This window comes from Pelodiscus sinensis, chromosome 6 (assembly GCF_052426305.1).
Source record: "Pelodiscus sinensis isolate ZL-2025 chromosome 6, ASM5242630v1, whole genome shotgun sequence".
NCBI classification, from domain to species: domain Eukaryota; kingdom Metazoa; phylum Chordata; order Testudines; family Trionychidae; genus Pelodiscus; species Pelodiscus sinensis.
Genome location: NC_143057.1, coordinates 98393848 through 98414533, shown reverse-complemented (window position 1 = coordinate 98414533; position 20686 = coordinate 98393848). Strand labels below are relative to the sequence as shown.

Genomic DNA, 20686 nt, shown 5'->3' with positions numbered 1-20686 from the left:
AGTGTAGACAGCTGGCAAGTTTTTCCGGAAAAGTGACTGATTTTCTGGAAAAACTGGCCAGTCTACACACAGCCCAAGAGTTTTTGCGTTAAAGTATTTGCGCAAGAGAGCGTCTACAGTGGCACGGTTGCTTTTGCACAAGAGATGTGCTTTTGCACAAAAGCATCCATGCCAGTGTAGATGCTCTCTTGCACAAGAAAGCTCCGATGGCCATTTTAGCCATAGGGCTTTCTTGCACAAGAAATTCATGTTGCCTGTCTACACTGGCCTCTTGCGCAAGAACAGTTGCACAAGAGGGCTTTTTTCTGAGCAGGAGCATCATAGTTCTTGTGCAAGAAGCACTGATTTCACACATTAGAACATCAGTGTTTTTGCGCAAGAACTCCCCACCGGTGTGGACAGGCGGCATGTTTTTGTGCAAAAGCAAGTGCTTTTGCGCAAAATCATGCTAATGTAGACACAGCCATACTGCGTTGCCTAGTGCATTAGTCTGGGAGCTGACCTTGTCTGTGAAGACAGAGGCAAAGAAAGCACTGAGTACGTCATCTTTTCTCACATTATCTGTCACTAGGTTACCTCCCTCATCCAGTAAGGGCCCCACATCCTCTCTGATCACCCTCTTATTGCTAACATGCCTGTAGAAACCTTTCTTGTTACCCTTCACATTCCTTGCTAGCTACAATTCCAATTACGCTTTCACCTTCCTGATAACTCCCCTGCATTCTCGAGCAATATACTTATACTCCTCCCTAGTCATCTGTTTAAGTTTCCACTTCTTGTACGCTTCCTTTTTGTGTTTAAGCTCACCAAGGATTTCCCTGGTAAGACAATCTGGTTGCCTACCCTCTCCCCACCCTCAGAAACCTGTCCCCGCTGGCACCCTGTCCCCTGCCCTCCCGGCACCCTATTCCCTCTCCCCACTCTCCAGCCCCGTCTCCCCACTCCCCAGCCTCAGAAACCTGTCCCCACTGGCACCCTGTCTCCTACCCCAGCACCCACTAGCACTCTTCCCCAGTACTATGTCCCCTGCTCCCACCAACACAGTTGGGGCCACATTAGTGAAGCTTGGGGTGGCGGGGTTGGAGGAGGGTTTTTTTTGCATCTCACTTTTGTGGCCCCCCAGCTGACTTTTCTGTGGGTCAGTGACCCCTGACTCAAAACAAGTTCCCTGCTCTTCTCAGAAATAAAGGCAATGCAGAAACTTTTTGTGTTCGACATAGTATTTTATTTGAAAATGAAGCCTGGCCAACAAACCCCAAGTTGGGGCCAAGCCCCCATCTGGCCACAGCATCATAACACTCCTGCACTCCCTTTTCCCCTAGACCCTACATCTGAGCCTATCATACACTGGAACTCCCTGCCCTGAGCCGCTCACATACCCCAACCCAAATTCCTGAACCTTCTCATCCAGAAGTCTGTGGCTTGCTTAGTACCCTAACCCTACATCTGACTCCAATACTGCCTGGCCTGGAGCTGCCTCCCCGAGCCAGCGTTCCCTTATCCACCTCCTCCTGCATCCAGATTTCCTCCCAGAGCTTGCACCTCTCACCCTTTCTCACACTCAAATCCCTCATTCCCACCCCGGAGCCTACACATCCTGTCTCAACCCAGCAAGGGTACAGCTAGACTGCAGGAGTTTTTTGGGATTCCAGAGATATCCCAGAAAAACTCTTCTGTATCTAGGGATGCATTTGTTCTTCCACTTCTTTTAGTGGAAGAGCAAACATGATCTTTCGGTCACCCCTATAGTTCTCTTTCCACAAGGAATAAGGGGGTTTCCAAAAGAAAGGTTTATTCTGACATTTGGTCCAGTCTAGACAGGCCAAATGTTGGAAAAACTTCTTCCTACAGAAGAATTGGGAAAAAAGCAGCAGTATAAGGGTTGGGGATAGCAAGTGATGGAGAAGAGGAGAATAGAGAAGGTGGGGCTTCAAGGAAGGGGCGGGGCCGTAGATCTTGGCTTGTTCTGTCATTTAATAAGTGATCTTGGGTGTAAAAAGATTGGAGACCACTGCTCTAAACTTAACTCATAGACTCTCAAAAGGCTTTTCTCCCTCTATATACTGGAGTCTGAGCAATCATACTGCACTCTTACATAGAATGCAACTCCTCCTTTTCTCCCCTGCCTGTTCTCCCTGAACAGTTTATACCCTTCCATGACAGTGCTCCAGTCATGCAAGTCATCCCACCAAGTCTCCATTATTCCAATCAAATCATAATTCTTTGACTGGGTCAGGGCTTCTAATTCTTCCTGTTTGTTCCCCAGGCTTCTTGTATTTGTGTACAAACATCTTAGATAACCAGTTGATCACCTTACTCTCTCCATTCGAATCAGGAGTCCTCCTTTCTTGCTCGTTCCTCCTTGTGTTTCTTCCTGGTATCCAACTTCCTCACTTACTTCAGGGATTTGATCACCATCCCCCAACAAACCTAGTTTAAAGACCTCACTAGATTTGCAAGCTTGCCTGCAAAGATGCTCTTTCCTCTCTTGGTTAGGTGGGTCATCTGGCAAAGTAAAGGTTGAAGAGATATGCTGGGCTAGAAGAGACATGATAAGCATGCACATAATATGAAGCCTTTTTTCTCTAGGTCAGTGTTTTGAATCTAACCCAGTTTGATTCTAGTGGATAACACTTATTTTAGCTGAATGTTATTTGAAGGCTTCTGTAAGGTTATTGGGGTTTTTTTTTTTTTTTGAGGTTTGTTGTTTTTTAAGTTTTTCCAGTTACAGTCTAACTTGGCTACCCCTCTGAAGCTTCTGTAAGGTTAGACTCAGCATCATTCCTAGTGGCTCAGGACTCAGGTAATAAAAAAAACGTAATATCTCTGTCACTGTCTAAAAGTGTTGGGGTTTACAGCAAAAACATTAGTGTGCCCGAATACTAAAATGCCCTCTCATTTTACTGGTAACTAGCACCCATTCCCATCAGATTTCTCCCTCTAGGGAATGGACCATGAAAGTTTATTGGATAGATAGGGAAGAGTGACCATAAGAAGCTAATGATATGTTCCCATCTAACAATGCATAGATTTCCACTTCCTACAGGCTGATGAGGTAGCCAGTAGGAAATGAACCGGCATAATCACATAATGATATAATCATTTAAACATCAAAGAAAACCATCTTGTAGCAGTGAAGGCCTAATGCCCATAAAATAAGGTGATGAAGTCAAGCAAGCAAGTCCCTGGCCTGTTCTTTAGTAGGCATTTCAGTAGATCATACTATAAACTAACTGAATTACTCCATGGGTTTAATTTTTCTAAACTCTTCAGTCAAGGAGCAATCTGAGCATAACCTTTTTATATTTGAGAGAGACCAGGAGAATGCATTCCTTGAGCAGATTATTCAAAAGTTCAAGAGATTGAAATTCATAGACATTTTTTGCACAGAAGTTCTTTATTTTGATCCTTGTTCTACAGTGTTCCATTTATGGCAGAAGCACTAAATCACACCACATCTATGTCACAAAAGGCAGTAAAAAAAACCTTACACTGCCTTTATTAATGTGTTTTAATATATGAACACTTAAGGCAGATGCATTTATTAGTGCATTAATTTAATGTAATCTAATTATTTATTTAAATATCTCTCTTGGTGCCCATGCAGTGATCCTGGAACCAATTCTAGAAATGAAAAATACAACATACATATAGAAAAAGGATTGCCCATCAATATATTCATTTCAGTCTATTTCCACGTCTCAATAGTATTAGCAAAGTGGGAAAATAGATGGGCTTTGCTGTGTGCTCAGAAGCTTAACAAATACTACATCTGATAGCCCAAGGAAAGGAACAAGTTCCCAAAATGTAACACCAATGAAGAAATTAGAATGATCTCTACACTGTACGAAGGAGAAAGGATCAGCCCCACAGCACTGTATTTTCTGAGAATCCTCTTCCCATTTATCAAGCCAAGTATGATCAGATTAAAAACAAATTGCTCTCCACATCCAGTTGGTGAGATTATAATGTTAACACTTCCCAACAAAAAAAGAACAAGGGGAAAATGCCAAAAATAATTAAGAGAAAACAAGCAAATTCACAATTTACTGTTCCTTCAGCTCCCTGCTGCAAATGAGAGTGAGGAAAAATCACTGTTGTGGGCATAAATTTTAAATGATTGATAAATTCAGCTGCAACAGCCATGTTCATACTTCAACAAACTCTGAAGTAATAATTTCCTGTTCTTAGACATCAGCTTTTTTGTAGTTATTTCTAAATGCACCACCAAAGTGTTCTTATTTTCCAACTTGCTTTGAAGTAAGACCACAATGGGTGGCCACTAAAACCAGAGGCTTTGGGGTATATCACACTTATTGCAAATGAGCAACTTTTGATGTACTTGCGACATCTGAGAAAATACAAGTGGTGTCTGCTCTCCAGCCCTAAAGTCAGTTCTTGCGTGATTCATTTCCAGATGCCTTTGCAGCCCCCTTAACGTTGTCTGTCCCGTGTCACCCATTTGGCCACAGCTGAATTTTCCTTTCTGAAAACTGTGGGCTGGCTTTATATTACTCATCTCATCTCCCATCTCCCCAGCTGAATTACGGGAATCATTCTAATATTTTTCAGACAGAAAGGGGTCATGAGTTTCTACACCCACAGAGCTCTCTAACACAAAAAATGTTTCAAGACTTTTTTGGGGAATAGAAGTAGGCCTTTCTTTCATTCTTTTCTCTCTTCAGCCCATTCTGAGTCCATTGCTTCTCCTGCTTTCAAATGAAGGAAGAAGAAGATCAAAAACATTTATGGAGTTGTAAGACTTTAAAATGCTTAGAATGAGAGCTTGTTAATCACTGGGCAAAATCCTGCAGTCTTTATTTAGTTTATGTTAATATTCAGTCCTTATTCAGCCGCGGCTCTCTCCCCCCGAGCACTGGAGAGAGATGAGGGGGAAAGGAAGACAGGCAGGATGAAGAGTGAGATGATGACATCACTCTGTTGTCCCACAGGAAAAATTATTTAAATGGAGAGAGAGATTTTTAAAAAGTGCATAATTGATTAATTATTTAGATATGTCAAAAACTTTTTCAAAATACAGTGCAGTGGGGTTCAATAAAAGACCCCCGAAGTTTTCAAAATCTGAGTTCCTATTTTAAAGTACTGTTTGCACAGCTATTTTTATTGTGCTAGTACAAATCCTACTAACCCAAGTCTGCCAACCAAAGTTTGGAGCAGGAATGGCCAACCCAAGGCTTGCGAGCCGCATGCGGCTCACAAAGAAAAAAATTGCAGCTCCTGACAGAACCAGGACGGAATCTGGATCTGCTCAGGTTAGCTACTCTCACTACCAGGCTGCTGTGAGCCACATGCGCGCTCATGGCCACGCCGTTCTTCTCATGGCCCCCAGTGCACTGCATCATATCCTGCACATGCAGGCTGGGTCACACACAGCGTCACAGCCTGCACGTGCTAGCAGCCAGCCGCTGAGCACAGGCAGTGGCTTCGGGACTCGGGCATAAGGTAGGCGGGGAGAGCTGCCTGGCTCTGGAGAAGGGGAATCGGATCAGGTGGGGGGGCCGTGGTGCGCATGGCGTCCCAGATGCGGCACAGTGGCTCTGACTCCGAGACCCGAGCATAAGGTTAGTGAGGGAGGGGGATTGGGTTACAGCAGGGAGGGAAGGTGTCTGACTTGGGGGAAGGGAAGGGAAGGGAAGGGAAGGGAAGGGAAGGGAAAGGGGATTGGGTTGCACACGGCGTCCCAGCCTGCTCATGCTCAAAACCAGCCGCTCAGTGCACGTGCCCCAGCGCCTGGAGGATGATGCGCGGCTGTAGCAGTGGTGGTGGCTCCAGGACCCAAGAATTAGGTTAGAGCTGGGGGAGGGGGTTGGGTTGGGAGGGGGGTGTGACTTTTCTGTGGATCAGTGACCCTTGACTCAACAGGTTCCTCACCCCTCTCATAGATAAAGACAAAGCTGAAATATTCTGTGTTCGACATAGTATTTTATTTAAAAATGAAGCCTGGCCAACAAACCCCCAACTGGGGCCAAGCCCCCATCTGGCCGCAGCATCATAACACTCCTGCAGCCTCACCCCCCGGTCCCAAACCTGAGCCTATCATACACTGGAACCCCCTGTCCTGAGCCTCTCACATCCCCAAACTCCTGCACCCCCACATCCTGAGTCTTCTGCCACAACACTCCTACATCATCCACACACTGCAAATCTGTCCTGAGCCCATCATACTCCCAGCCTCCCTGCCCTGAGCCCCTCATACACCACAGCCCAAACTCCTGCACCTTCACAGCCACAAGCCTGCGGCTTGCTCAGCACCCCAACCCTCCACCTGACCCCAACACTCTCCAGCCTGGTGTCCCCTCCCTGAGCCAGCATCCCCTGCTCTACTTCCTCCTGCACCCAAATTCCCTCCCGGAGCTTGCACCTCTCACTCCTTCCCAGTGCTTTTTTTGTGAGCCACAATAGCAGTGGAGACAGCATAAAGAGCCAGGGCAAAGTTGTTGAGCCAAAAAAAAAAAAAAAAAAAAAGCAGGGCCACGAAGACTGGGGGAAATGTTGTTAACAAAAAGGAAAAAACAAAAAGCAGCTGTGGGACAGTGTACCAGCATTTATTTTCCCGCAGCGTGGTGGGTTTTTTTTTTTTTCTCAACAACTTTTCCCCAACTCTTCACACTGTCTTCACTGCTATTGCCGCTCTTCATCTGGAACAGGTTGGCCACCCCTGGTTTGGAGGCTTGCCTATATGGGCTGTGTAGACATACTCTAAGGTACCACATACTCCTGAGAATTAGCCAATGTAGAATGTTTTCCTAGGCCTATGTCTCAAAACAAGCATTAAGTGAGACTTAATTTGGTACATAGTCCTCATGCTGGCTCTCTGTGCATGTGTGAATGGTACACATGATTACTGGCTTAATGAAAACAAAGTTGATAGACACTACACTTGATCTGAGCCTTCAAGAGACTGGGATTAATCAGAGTTAGAATGTTTTTCATCTATAGCATGGGCGGCATGCGCTTAAGCGCATTCCCTGTGATAATGAAGTAACTGGAATATTGCTTTCTCATTAACTAAAGATGTTATCTCTTTTCCATGTTCCATTTGGAAAGAATTAAGATTTGTTGTATGATTGTCATAGCCAACAACCTTTAATTACTCGCTTTGAAAAAATCAATGCCAAAAAAGTTGCCACATCTAACTAGAATAATTCTCCTAAATTATTTTTGCTTCTGTGCTTGCTTCTCTGTTTTCTTTCACCTGACTAGCCATATTTCCACACACAAGCCAGTCCATCAGCTGCAAGAGAAAAGATCCTGCAATGATCCGGGCTCAGTGCTATGTGTAAGACTCGTCCTTTATGTCCTACAAAACCAAACCACAATAACAAAGGTCAGAGAGATGTTATGATTTTAAAATGAGAACTCTTTGTCATTTTAAAAATTGCCCACTCATAATAAGGTCTGGTGTACTATCACTGCACAACAAGCTGCAGAGCATGGGCTATCTGTTTTGGGCAAGCCTAAGATTTACAGCAGTTTTACAGATTAAGAAAAAGATGAAAGCAATTTTTTTCTCTTATTAGGGACTACGTTTGAACCATCAGGATTTTATAAAGTTCTGCAAGACTTCCCTCTCAAAAAATAATATTTTGCCACTTTGTCCTAAACCTGAACTCTTGATTCACCACTGTAGTCAAAATGAGTGTCTTGATGAGTAGTAATATATCTCACTATTGAAAAACCCATGGCTGGCCTATGTCAGCTAACTCAGGCTCACGAGGCTGAAACTAAGGGATTATTTAATTACTTAGGTTCTGGGACCCCTCAAGAGAAAGGATTCCAGCGCTCAGTTCTACAGCACAAGCCCCAACCTACACACCACAATCAAAGCCCCAACCTACACACCACTACACAACTCCTAAGCTGGAACACGTGAGACCAAGTCAGCAGACACAGGACAGCCAAAAGCATGTAACTGCAGTGTTGACATATTTTTAAGCTGAATATTTCCCCAAAGTTTAATATTAAAGTGGCCCTGTTACTAATATATTTCTACTATTGATTAGTTTTCAGGCTTTACTTCCTTACTGGATTATTAAGCAAGAGTGCAACATGGGTAGTCCTATGCTGAGTGCATGTAAGTAGGAATGAGCTTGTTTTATTTAAGTGTGTCTGTATGTGTAAATACATAGATTATATATATAAAAAGAGAAAGTTCAACTAAGAAGAAAAAAACTGAAATACTTACCATGAAGCTCAGTTGAATTGGTAAGTGTGGGATATTTCCATATTTTCATCTGATTTTTAGGGATACCCTGTCCAGTCATCAATTCATTGGTTTTGGGTAACCACAACAGGGAGCAAATCTATTGTAGTTTAAAAAAATCATTTTAATTTTTAAAAGGATCTACATGAGCTAGTCAACGGTTTTTAGACTGACAATGTTCTTAGCAAATTCTCAAAATGTACAAGTTTTTGAGCAACATTGGAAAAATAGTTACATAGTCATGAGAGGACTATTTGATTTCCCTCAATATTGACTGTTGCCAAGTGCAGCTGCATTATCATCCTTTCTTAAAAGGATGGCATCCTGCCAGATTTAAAAACAGCATCCTCAGCCAAAGCCTCAGCTCATGGAAACTGAAATAGTTCCAGGGAAATCAATGGGGCCATGGCAGTTTATGCCAGCTGAGAATCTGAATATTCAACCCACAGAGACTGATTGTTATTCTCTGACTACTCATGCCCACTCTAGTAGTTCTCTTATGCTTCCTGGGAAACCGGCTTCTCTCACATCTTCCTCTCCTCGTTAGGCATTTTGTCAATACCAAAGTTGATCGATAGCACATGGCTTTGGTATGAGACTACTTCACTGTTACCTCCTCTCTGACCAAATTAAAAGTTGTGAGGAAACAGAAGTGATGACTGGGACATGAATTAGCTAATTCTGAGTCCAATGATATAACACAGCTGAGAGTGTAGTTTAAATGAACATATAGGTACGCAGAATCCTGCAGCTACTCTGTACATAGTATTTTGCCAGGAGCTGTACAAGGTGAATGCAGCTCATAGAGCTTAAGTGTAAAGATATTTTACATGTTCACCTGAGATTTTGTGTCTGTGGTTCTGATGATCTTCCCTTTGCTTATGTCCCAGACACGTAAAAATCCATCCTTCATTCCACCTCCTGTGGCAAGGATTTCTGACTGCCATGGACACCAGTCCATAGCCTAAAGGAAAGGAAATAGATAAAGATGCTGTATTAGAAGGTGATTAATTGCAAGTGGGGAATATAATAGATTTTACTTGTAAAATGGATTGGAGAAATGAAGCACAGTCACCCATGACACCTATGGGTCAGAACTCAAGGCGCTTCTGTTCCCTACCCCTATGTGCACAGAGCTCACTCAGCCCACACTGCTTCCAGGGAAATAACAAACATAGACTCCTTCCGCTCCAGCCATGCAACAGGCCCCTTTTGCCAATGCTTCCCTGTGGCTTCACTACTTCCATGTAAGCCCATAAAATTCAGGTTCCCTTGGCTCCAGCTGTTGCTTCTACTTCATGTTTCATAAATTCATATATTTATGGCCAAACAGGTTTATAGCACTTCACTCTATATGACCTATATGCTTCCAGGCTTCTAGGACTTCTTCAGTCTGCTTCTGGTCTACTCCAGAGTTGCAGACTATACCTGGTGGCGTGCCAATAAAACCCAGTTTTCACCCATTTCAGATGCTTGCCATGACCTTTTGCTACTGCTTTTCATTGCAATTTCAGACTATTTTCAAGGATATACATCCCATAAAACCCGGGTCTCCCAACTCCTGTTGCTGCTTTCTGCTACCTCTCCTCTTCCACAGATTTAGGTATTTTTCAGGAAACAGACCATAAAATCTAAGTCCCCCACTTTCAGCCATCAGGTCCTTGATCTTATTACTTGTCCCATTGCAACCATTGTTACCAGATGTCACACCCAGGAAGGAAATCAAGGTTACGAGGGGGAAGAAAACACATTGTTTGTTTGTTTTTTAATTTCCAGGACTGAGAGTTACAATTTGATTCTAATACTTCTCTTCTAGAAGTGTCAGGTTTTGTATTAATTCTTTGATGCTGAACTATTTATTTTGTTACTGTACATTTTATTTTTATTTGGTATCATAGTTAAAATGGAGAAAAAGTATCCAAGAAACCAAAGCACCAGCAACAACTTACTTGTGGTCTAAAATGATTCTCGTTAGGGGAACTGGTGTTCAACATTAACTTTTAGTGCATTTTGGGTAGCAGAAATTAAGAAGGACCATTGGGACAACCCTAAAAGTTTAAAAGACCATGTCCAACAATGGAAGAAATACTGTTGTAGCCAATTATTTTAGTTTATTGTTCATTTCATAGAATCATAGAATCATAGAATTATAGAACTGGAAGGGACCTCGAGAGGTCATCGAGTCCAGCCCCCCGCCCTCAAAGTAGGACCAAGCTCCGTCTACATCATCCCTGACAGATGTCTATCTAACCTGTTCTTAAATATCTCCAGAGAGGGAGATTCCACCACCTCCCTTGGCAATTTATTCCAATATTTGACCACCCTGACAGTTAGGAATTTTTTCCTAATGTCCAATCTAAACCTCCCTTGCTGCACTTTAAGCCCATTACTCCTTGTCCTGTCCTCAGTAACCAAGAAGAACAAATTTTCTCCTTCCTTCTTGTGACACCCTTTTAGATATTTGAAAACCTCTATCATGTCCCCCCTTAATCTTCTTTTTTCCAAACTAAACAAGCCCAGTTCATGAAGCCTGGCTTCATAGGTCATGTTCTCTAAACCTTTAATCATTCTTGTCGCTCTTCTCTGTACCCTTTCCAATTTCTCCACATCTTTCTTGAAATGTGGCGCCCAGAACTGGACACAGTACTCCAGCTGAGGCCTAACTAGTGCAGACTAGAGCGGCAGAATGACTTCACGAGTTTTGCTTACAACACACCTGTTGATACAACCTAGAATCATATTTGCTTTTTTTGCAACAGCATCACACTGTTGACTCATATTCAACTTGTGGTCCACTATGACCTCTAGATCCCTTTCCGCCATGCTCCTTCCTAGACAGTCGCTTCCCATCTTGTATGTATGGAACTGATTGTTCCTTCCTAAGTGGAGCACTTTGCATTTCTCTTTATTAAACTTCATCCTGTTTACCTCTGACCATTTCTCTAACTTGCTAAGGTCATTTTGAATTATGTCCCTATCCTCCAAAGAAGTTGCAACCCCACCCAGTTTGGTATCATCTGCAAACTTAATAAGCGTACTCTCTATCCCAATATCTACATCATTGATGAAGATATTGAACAGTACGGGTCCCAAAACAGACCCTTGCAGAACTCCACTTGTTATCCCTTTCCAGCAGGATTTAGTTAACAACAACTCTCTGACTACGGTTATCCAGCCAATTATGCACCCACCTTATCGTGGCCCTATCTAAGTTATATTTGCCTAGTTTATCAATAAGAATATCATGCGAGACTGTATCAAATGCCTTACTAAAGTCTAGGTATATGACATCCACCGCTTCTCCCTTATCCACAAGGCTCGTTATCCTATCAAAGAAAGCTATCAGATTAGTTTGGCATGACTTGTTCTTCACAAACCCATGCTGGCTATTCCCTATCACTTTATTACCTTCCAAGTGTTTGCATATGATTTCCTTAATTACCTGCTCCATTATCTTCCCTGGGACAGACGTTAAACTGATTGGTCTGTAGTTTCCTGGGTTGTTCTTATTCCCCTTTTTATAGATGGGCACAATATTTGCCCTTTTCCAGTCTTCTGGAATCTCCCCTGTCTGCCATGATTTTTCAAAGATCATAGCTAAAGGCTCAGATACCTCCTCTATCAGCTCCTTGAGTATCCTGGGATGCATTTCATCAGGACCTGGTGACTTGCTGACATCTAACTTTCCTAAGTGATTTTTAACTTGTTCTTTGTGTATCCTATCTTCTAAACTTACCCTCTCTCTGCTTGTATTCACTACGTTAGGCACACCTCCAGACTTCTCGGTGAAGACCGAAACAAAGAAGTCATTAAGCATCTCCACCATTCCCAAGTTTCCTGTTACTGCTTCTCCCTCCTCACTAAGCAGTGGGCCTACCCTGTCCTTGGTCTTCCTCTTGCTTTTAATGTATTTATAAAAGGTCTTCTTGTTTCCCTTTATGCCTGTAGCTAGTTTGATCTCATTTTGTGCCTTTGCCTTTCTAATCTTGCCCTTGCATTCCCGTGTTGCTTGCCTATATTCATCCTTTGTTATTTGTCCTAGTTTCCATTTTTTATATGACTCCTTTTTTATTTTGAGATCATGCAAGATCTCCTTGTTAAGCCAAGCTGGTCTTTTGCCATATTTTCTATCTTTCCTACACAGTGGAATTGTTTGCTTTTGGGCCCTTAACAACGTCCCTTTGAAATACTTCCAACTCTCCTCAGTTGTTTTTCCCTTCAGTCTTGCTTCCCATGGGACCTTACCTACAAGTTCTCTGAGCTTATCAAAATCTGCCTTCCTGAAATCCATTACCTCAATTGTGCTGGTCTCCCTTCTACCTTTCCTTAAGATCATGAACTCTATTATTTCATGATCACTGTCCCCCATACTATCTTCCACTTTCAAGTTCTCAACTAGTTCCTCCCTATTTGTTAAAATCAAATCCAGAACAGCTTCTCCTCTGGTAGCTTTTTCAACCTTCTGAAACAGAAAGTTGTCTCCAATGCAGTTGTGGTTATGATTAACTAATATATAATATATAAAAATTGTATGTTAAGTAGAGTTAAACTGTAGGCTTATAGAAATATAAAATTGATCTATAGTTAAAAGAATAATCATGTATTAGGTATCTAAGTAATTATGGCTGAAACTCAAGGCCTACAGACTGAGGTCTGTAAGATTTTAGCTTAGCCATGCCCAGCCATAAAGATAAAAAATGCTTTGATGTAAACAACGAGAAGTCCTGTGGCATCTTATAGACTAACAGATTTATTGGAGCATAAGCTTTCAGATGAAGTGGGTCTTTGCCCACAAAATCTTATGCTCCAATAAATCTGTTAGTCTAAAGGTGCCACAGGACTTCTAGTTGTTTATGCGGATTCAGACTAACACGCTTTGACGTAAGTGACTGAAGAATAACCTGATGCCCTAGGATTATTGGAAAAGATGTATCAATGGGTAATACTAAGAGTAATTTTTCTTTACAAAATATCCAGTAATCAATTTTCTCATGCATGTCCTAAGCATAGAGTGCACGATGTGCATAAACGCTACGGAGGTATAGTCAGAATTCAGATAGACAAGACAGGACACGTGAAACCCATAACACTATTGTTAAGGATGAGAGTATGACTATATTTGTAACTTGTGCCTAGGTCTGTATAGAATTTCTATATGCTTCAGTAAGTAGCAGAGGTGACTTTCGCTCAGTTAAGCTTGAAACTGTAGCTGCCAGAGCCAAATCCATGCCAAAGCCAAACACATTACAAAACTCACTTTAAATAAAATAAAAGGGTACACTATTTTATCTTGCCGGCCTTTTATTCAGGTCATAGTTTTACTGCATCAGCAACAATACTGCATGTAAATCCATTTAGAAAAGTAGCTATTCTCTATGTTAAATGTGTTATATGTGAAATTACATAATAGAGCATTTTCCCTTTGTACCTTGTGATGGGGCGTCTGCCCCACACTGGCCTAAGAAGAGTTAAATCCAGCTCTGGGAAAGGGCTGAGATGGTGGAGCCCACTAATGAGGCAAATATAGCCAATTAGGACCCAGCTTGGGCTGTATAAATAAGGGCTCTTGGAGGGGCACAGTCTCACACACTCTTGCTCCAGCTGTGAAGCAGGAAGGACCTGGCTACCAATGAAGCTAGAGGCTTCCTGAGATAGAGTAGTGCTGAGGAAAGGCAGGTTGAGCTAGGGAGCTCAAACCAGACAAGCACCCAGGCTGAGGGCCTGAGATAAGGCCTGAGGGCACAAGGGCTGCAGGAAGACATCCAGGGAAGGAGAAGGCAGTAGGTCTATACCTCTTGCCAATGATGAGTGGCATTTCAGACTGCAGTTTGCTCCCAAGACAGGGGCTAGATGACAACTAGCAGTAGGGTCCCTGAGACAAGGTGGGTATAGAGGGCTGGATGTTCCCTGAGGGGGAGGACCCCACAATGTGGGGGCACTACAACAACACCAGCCAGGGGAGCTCCAGGGCTGAATTGAGCTAATTCCCAAGAGACCAGCAGGAGGTGCTGCAGTGGTAAATTGTGCCCTGTTACATACCTTTACTGCTGAAGCTTGGGGTATGGCTTTCAGTGGCTTGCAATGCACTGTCAAACCGGGGTCGTTAGGCCAGATATTCAATAGACCATCACTGGACCCACTTGCCAGCAGCTTACTGTCTGGGGACCATTTCAGGCTGCAAATGCTCTGCTTGCTATGACAAAGAGTCCCTACATGGTGCTGAGCAATCCGAACATCATGATGATGAATTAATCCTAGTCTAGAGCCACTGTGGATAGGAAGAGACATAATCATTTAGCAAGCTAGAGTTCATATGTTTCCACATTCACAAGGCTTCTGTGGTTTCAAAAACAAAACACAACAATGGGGATCATGTATATCCAAATAACAAGGTGATAAAGGGCAAAACAAGCCAGGGTCAAAAGCATATTCAGGTTTAGTGCAATGGATCAGGGATACGTGTATGCTCAACCCAGGTCAGGAAGATTAATTGTTCTTGCACTTACCTGAAGAGATAGTCTAGTGTAGTTACCAATTTCCCCCTATAAACAATTACATTCAATCAATTCCATTATCTCTACGAAAAACACTCCACCATTGTTTCTGTATTGTCAATTGTGGCTTTGCCATGGCTCCCAGCTAAGGGGCAGTAGATAGTTGCATACCTCTAGGAACAGATCAAGAACCCAATGTTGACTCAGAGAGTCACCATCAGGTCACTGGTTTCCCAAAGCTTGCTCCATTTACTTTCCCTGCCATGCTGGCTCTGCTGCACCGACTGGCATTTTGGTGAATAGATTCAAGGCTACACTCAATCTAGAATCCTGATCTAGAACTCTCCCATAAAGTATACTGTCATAGCCACTTCATGCAGAGTTTTTCTTTCAAGGCAGGCTTTTATTCTTAGGTTTTTCATATCCAAGTTAAGTTTCACTTTGGGTACGTCTACACTGCTCGCTTATTTTTGAAATAAGCTATTTCGGAATAGTTGTTCCAAAATAGTTTATTTAGAAATAGCATGTCTACACTGCAGGGAAGCCTCAAAATTACCGTAAATTAGCATATATAACCTGCAGGTTATACACGTTTTTACAACCCCCTTTTTCCCCCGCGGTGTATACATGTCCGTGGGGTATACACGTTTATTTTTACTCACAGAGTTGCGCCTGGCTGCGGCTGAGCAGAGCCTGGGGGCAAGTGCAGCTCTCCTCCCGCAGGCCAGCCAGTGCACCTGCACTGTGCTCTCCATTCCCCCACCCGGAGGAGGGTGAGTTGAGGCTACGCAGCGCCTGGGGGCGAGTGCGGCTCCCCTCCCACGCTCTCCGTTCCCCCTGCTGGCAGCTGGTATGTGCAGTTGTAACCCACACACCTAATGTGGTTACGGAGCAATGCAAGTGGTACCTAGACCACAGCAACAGTTAAGACCAAGAGACCTCTACAGCAGAGGCTAGGAGGCAGTTGGCTTTTAGCTCAGAGGGTAGAGGCTCCTATAGTCAGCTCCTGAAATCCCAGGTTCAGATCCGCCCAGTGGTGGTTACACAATCACTGTGAATTAGCATATAGAACCCATGGGTTATACTCGTCCACAGGTTATCTAGGTCTTTTTTTACACAATCAGGAAAAGCCGTGGGTTATACATGAGTGTGGGTTATACTCGTGTGCCAGTTATATACACTAATTCACAGTAGTCTGAGGCAGGCTTCCCTAATGAAGGCGTGCTATCTCAATTTAGAGCCCCAGGAAGCACCGGGAAGGAATAATTTAGAATGGCCCTGGTGAGGGGCTATTTTGAAATAGCAGCAGTGAAGCATCTATACACACCTTATTTCAAAATAGTTATTTCAGAATAGGCACTATTCCTTGTAGAATAAGGTTAACAGATTTCAGGATAAGCCGTCTGTTATTTCAAAATTATTTCGAAATAGCAGAATGGCTGTGTAGACTCTCACATTGTTATACTGAAATAATGCAACTTATCTCGAAATAATGGTGCAGTGCAGACACACCCTTTTGACTTGTAGCCTCTTATTAACATAAGCACAAAATGAAAGGATTCGTGTAAGATTGAGAATGGGTTTCATTATCCTGTGTTGTACTGACCTGCTAAATTCTTGAAAATAATGAAGCCAGCAAATACCTGAATAAATTCCAACAAGATAGGCCACCACTTTAGCTTAAATATATCATTAGAAAATGGCAGACTTCTGTGTAGTGTGGGTTTGAGGTGATACCTGTTTCAAGATACTTTAAGGGGAATTAGAAGACTCCCAATTTGTTAATATTCTATGGAATAATACTGGCTCAACAGGGCAAACAGTAGTAACACATGTCAGGTCTCATCAGATGGTTAGCAGGGTATATGTCATCAGGCAGAAAGATCTCCTTACACATGTGCAGTAGCATCATGGAGAATTTCCTAAGAAATGATAATCCACGTACTCCTAGATGAATTTCTGTGCTCCATTTTGCACAAAAATTGAGCAAATTGTTAGTGTTGGTTCATGAGGGCATTGTTGAATTTTACTGTCATTTTCTGTTCAGACAGATTTGTAACATATAAGTTTCTGTCTCCTCTGAACTCATATGCAAAGTCAAAGTACAAAGGCAAATTGAAACTAATAAATACTGTGTAAGTAGACTATCCTGGGGAAGGGGGGGATGACACAGGAGATATAGTACAATCAACTGTCACAAAGGTTTGTTGAGTAATGAAAATGAAACGACAAAACTCTCAAAAAATGTGTTCCTGTCCAGAGATAGTAAAAAGTTTAATTTTGAATGTTACTGTAAGATTCAAGGTTCTAAACCAAGTATGAAAGAAACACAGGTTTTATTTCTGTTTTTAATCAAAATTATCAGAATTTCACATGGCTTTGAAATGGAAGTTTTACATAGCATAGAATAGAACTCTAAATATAATTACAGTTTGGGGCAGGTTACTCCTCAGTCCCATTTGAGAAAATGAATTGGGAACATAAGATGAAGCAGACCATAAATCCAAAATGGCAGAGAAAAATAAGTTTGACTTAGCTCAACCACTGTTATGAAATAGTGCTTAGATACAAAGTATTAGGCACTTGGGGGTGAAATTTACCTCTATGCAGAGGGCCAGCAAAAAGCCTAACATTCAATTATGTTTCACTTGAGGCCTCAAAATGGGCCCTAGGTAGTGGATAGGCATTGTGCAGGTATTCTGCCTATGGGTGAATACAAGCTCATGAGACAATATATAGATCAATATCCTGGGTATTATAATAGTGCCTTTAACCATGGTATCTGAGATGACAGATAAGCAGATAACTGAACATTATAGAACATACATTTTTTATCAGGACCAAAGAAATCAACTGATGTCAGTGGGAGCTTTGCCTGAGTAAAAGCTGTGACACAAAGCATCCTCTGAATATACTAAATTGCTCACCTGCTAAGTATATAATGATTCCAGCTCATGGCTCCCACCACAGAAAGGTGACCAAACATATTTCTCAACCTCTTTTTGGTTTCAATGTCCCATAACTGACAAAACAAAACAATTCTAAAATCAGGTAAAAATTGTTGGGTTTTTTTACTGCCATGTGACTTCAACCATTCAGTTTTGATTTTACATGATACTGGCAATCAAGAGCCCAGTCACACAAAGACTTTAGTTTTGGGCTCTGTGGACAACAGTTTCAGACTTGGATTCCTAAATCACTACTCCCAAAGTCAGTAGGAGCAGCAGCTACTCACTACTTCTGAAAACACAGCCAGTCATTTAGGTGTCTAGATCTAGAAATCCACACTCGGAATATTTTCTTACTTACTCTTTTGATTACTGACTTCCAAGCCTGTAGGGCTGGCTCCCCTGGCTTATCCTCTTTATTTGACAATTTCTGGAGAATTGGGCCATACTAGGAGTTCTATACATATAGGGACAGCAGAATATTGAGGACAAGATCTGCTCAGGAGACATGACAGGAGAATTTTGCCCTGAATCCTAATCGCAAAGTTTCTCCAAATATCTTTCTCCAATAGATATTTTCTGAATTATATATATAATTTACTATTCATAACTGTTTTTATTAATAAAAAGAATCTATGTGGTGTGAATTGTCTTAACTAACAGGGGGAAAAAAGGCTCTGAAAGTAAAGTATCCAGTACTTGCACTTCTCCGTCACTGGTGCCAACTGCAAGGCAAGTTCCCTCTTTTATCCAGGCCACAGAAGAAATATATTTTGAACTGGAATTTAAATTAACTCTTTGAATGCTTTGGTGCGATTCCCCATTCCAAATGTGTGCAGCAGATCCTAGAGCAATGGCAATGAGATTTCCCTGGTTCCAGTCCAGTAAATTTAGATCTACAAGAAAATTACTTAAAATTACTAAAGAATCTCAGCTATGTTAATCTGTAACTTTAAAAACAAGTAGTCCTGTGGCACCTTGGAGACTATCCAAAAAATATAGAATCATGAGCTTTTGTGGGTAAAACCCGCTTCATCAGGTGAACTGGAGTAGAAAGAACAGAAACCAAGATAAACAGTAATAGAGATAGAGATAAACAGCAGAAGAAGTACTTGTCAATTTAGGACTGGTGTTAATGGGGCTAATTAAGTGGGTTTGATCCTACCTCCCCTTCTCCCCTCCCGTGTATAGCTTTTGATGTGGAAATGCAGATGTTAAAGGCAGGAGAAATTGGCTTTGTAATGAGCCAACCAGTTAATGTCTGTGTTCAAGCCCAGGGTAAGGGGTATCAAATCTGTAGAAGAATTCCTGTTCTGCAGACTCTCTCCTTTATAGAAGAATGGCTATTTTTAAATCTGTGATTGAGTGACCAGGCAAGTTAAAATGTTCCCCTACAAGTTTATGTGTGTTATCATTTCTGATGTCTGATTTGTGTTCATTTATCCTTTGTCATGGAGACTGTCTGGTTTAGCCAATATACATGGCAGAAGGGCATTGCTGGTACTTGATGTAATAAGGAATCATTTACAGGAATAGGTCTGTACTTAAGCTGTCACCCTCAGAGAGAGTGCAGCTTGAGTGAAATAGGTTTTAATCACCAGGGTAGAATTCCAAAAATCAATTTATGCATCAGCAAAAATTATGCATATTCACAGATATAAGTGAACTAGTTAATGTACATATGAAAAAGTGTTTATGTTTATCCACAAAAAATTACAGTAATAAGTTAGTATTGAAAGTACAAGTTCTAACACTTGCATGTTTGTGATTGTTATCATTTTTAAGTGATTGTCCAAGTATTTGTAGTTGCAGAGTACAAGCATATGTGAACACGTGTAATTTTGCATGTGCACTACAGAAAAACAACTAAAGGCCTGGAAGAAAATTTGCCCAAAATGTATATATCAGATGAATAGCAAACTACCTCTCAGAATACAATCAGATTTCAAGTTTTGTCCAAGGGACTGCCCTATAGATAAATTGCTATAAGCCCAAGAATAACCTATTCTACACTTGACTTTATTAAGTGAGGATGGTGGTATTTATCCCCTTTGTAAATGCTTTCAGATTTGCAGATGAAAAGCAGTATATCAGAACTAGGTATTATTATAATTACTACAACTACAGATGTTGACTATAATTTCCAGTATGCAGTCTGCTCCACTTTTGTCCAAACTGCCTGGAATTTCACATTAGGACCTACAATTTCACAGGCTGCTTTCCTGTAAGAAAAATTAGATTAGCCATAGGCTTCACCATAGAACTCCATGGGCCATATTTGGTATAAAGACCACAATTCAGCTAACCATCTTAAGACAAAAGTTCCCACTCTCTGTTAGAAATACAAACTTCCAAGCAATGAAAGAGAATAAAAACTTACAGTAATCATTGCGTAAGCCGGTAATATGAAGCCTAACCTCTGGCTCCAATGGCACGAGAGATTTGATATTAGTGGAAATTCTGTGAGCGGTAAATTCATTATGTATTCCATTCTGGCAGCCTGCAGGTAAAGATTCAAAGTATGTGATTCGTTTATAAAAAATGCCACCAATTCTCATCAAACAATAGCTGTTTTATTTGTGACTCCTACAAAGCTGAGGGTTACCCAGGCATAAATTACCACAGCCCTAAGGGTGCTCTATTTTACTCTGGTTGAGTGGTGGAATTGGCACACACTCAGGCAGGACCAAAATATTAGATACAAATATGAATAAATTCGAGCCTTCACTCTGTTCATCCCCACATAGGGTGTATTTGAGCCATAATAAAGCATTAGTACCATTAAATTCCTTTTCATTTATATTAAAGGCAAGTGTGGAATAATTTTAGCTTTGCCTTTTTCTCCTGCTTTAGTTCTCTGTTAAAAGACCTTTAATATTTGAAGGCTTGTTAGATGCTTCATCAACTCAAAACCCCTAAAGGAAGCAGTAAAGTCATTCTCTAAATAAATGCTGCTATTTGGTTTTAATTTCCCATCAACAGAGCCCTCTTCCCCCCCGCCCAAAACAAAACCACAACAA

General features: G+C 41.7%; 1 protein-coding gene across 5 annotated transcripts in view; it reads right to left on the bottom strand.

Annotated features, from left to right (window-relative positions):
• The window catches only part of CDC20B (cell division cycle 20B), a 56546-nt gene that overhangs the window by 3902 nt on the left and 31958 nt on the right, over positions 1–20686 (bottom strand). For 2 of the 5 annotated variants that reach the window (XM_014581758.4, XM_006139545.5), the window contains 7 exons: positions 20047–20166; positions 18366–18562; positions 17646–17740; positions 14264–14492; positions 9063–9188; positions 8207–8324; positions 2673–7321 (listed from right to left, as the gene is read on the bottom strand). In XM_014581758.4, the coding sequence (XP_014437244.3) occupies positions 7221–7321; positions 8207–8324; positions 9063–9188; positions 14264–14492; positions 17646–17740; positions 18366–18562; positions 20047–20166 (986 nt within the window). In that variant the 3' untranslated portion in view covers positions 2673–7220. Of the gene's footprint in view, positions 1–2672; positions 7322–8206; positions 8325–9062; positions 9189–14263; positions 14493–17645; positions 17741–18365; positions 18563–20046; positions 20167–20686 lie in introns of those variants that run through there. The other 3 variants (XM_014581759.4, XM_025179676.3, XM_025179675.3) reach the window with 3 other exon arrangements.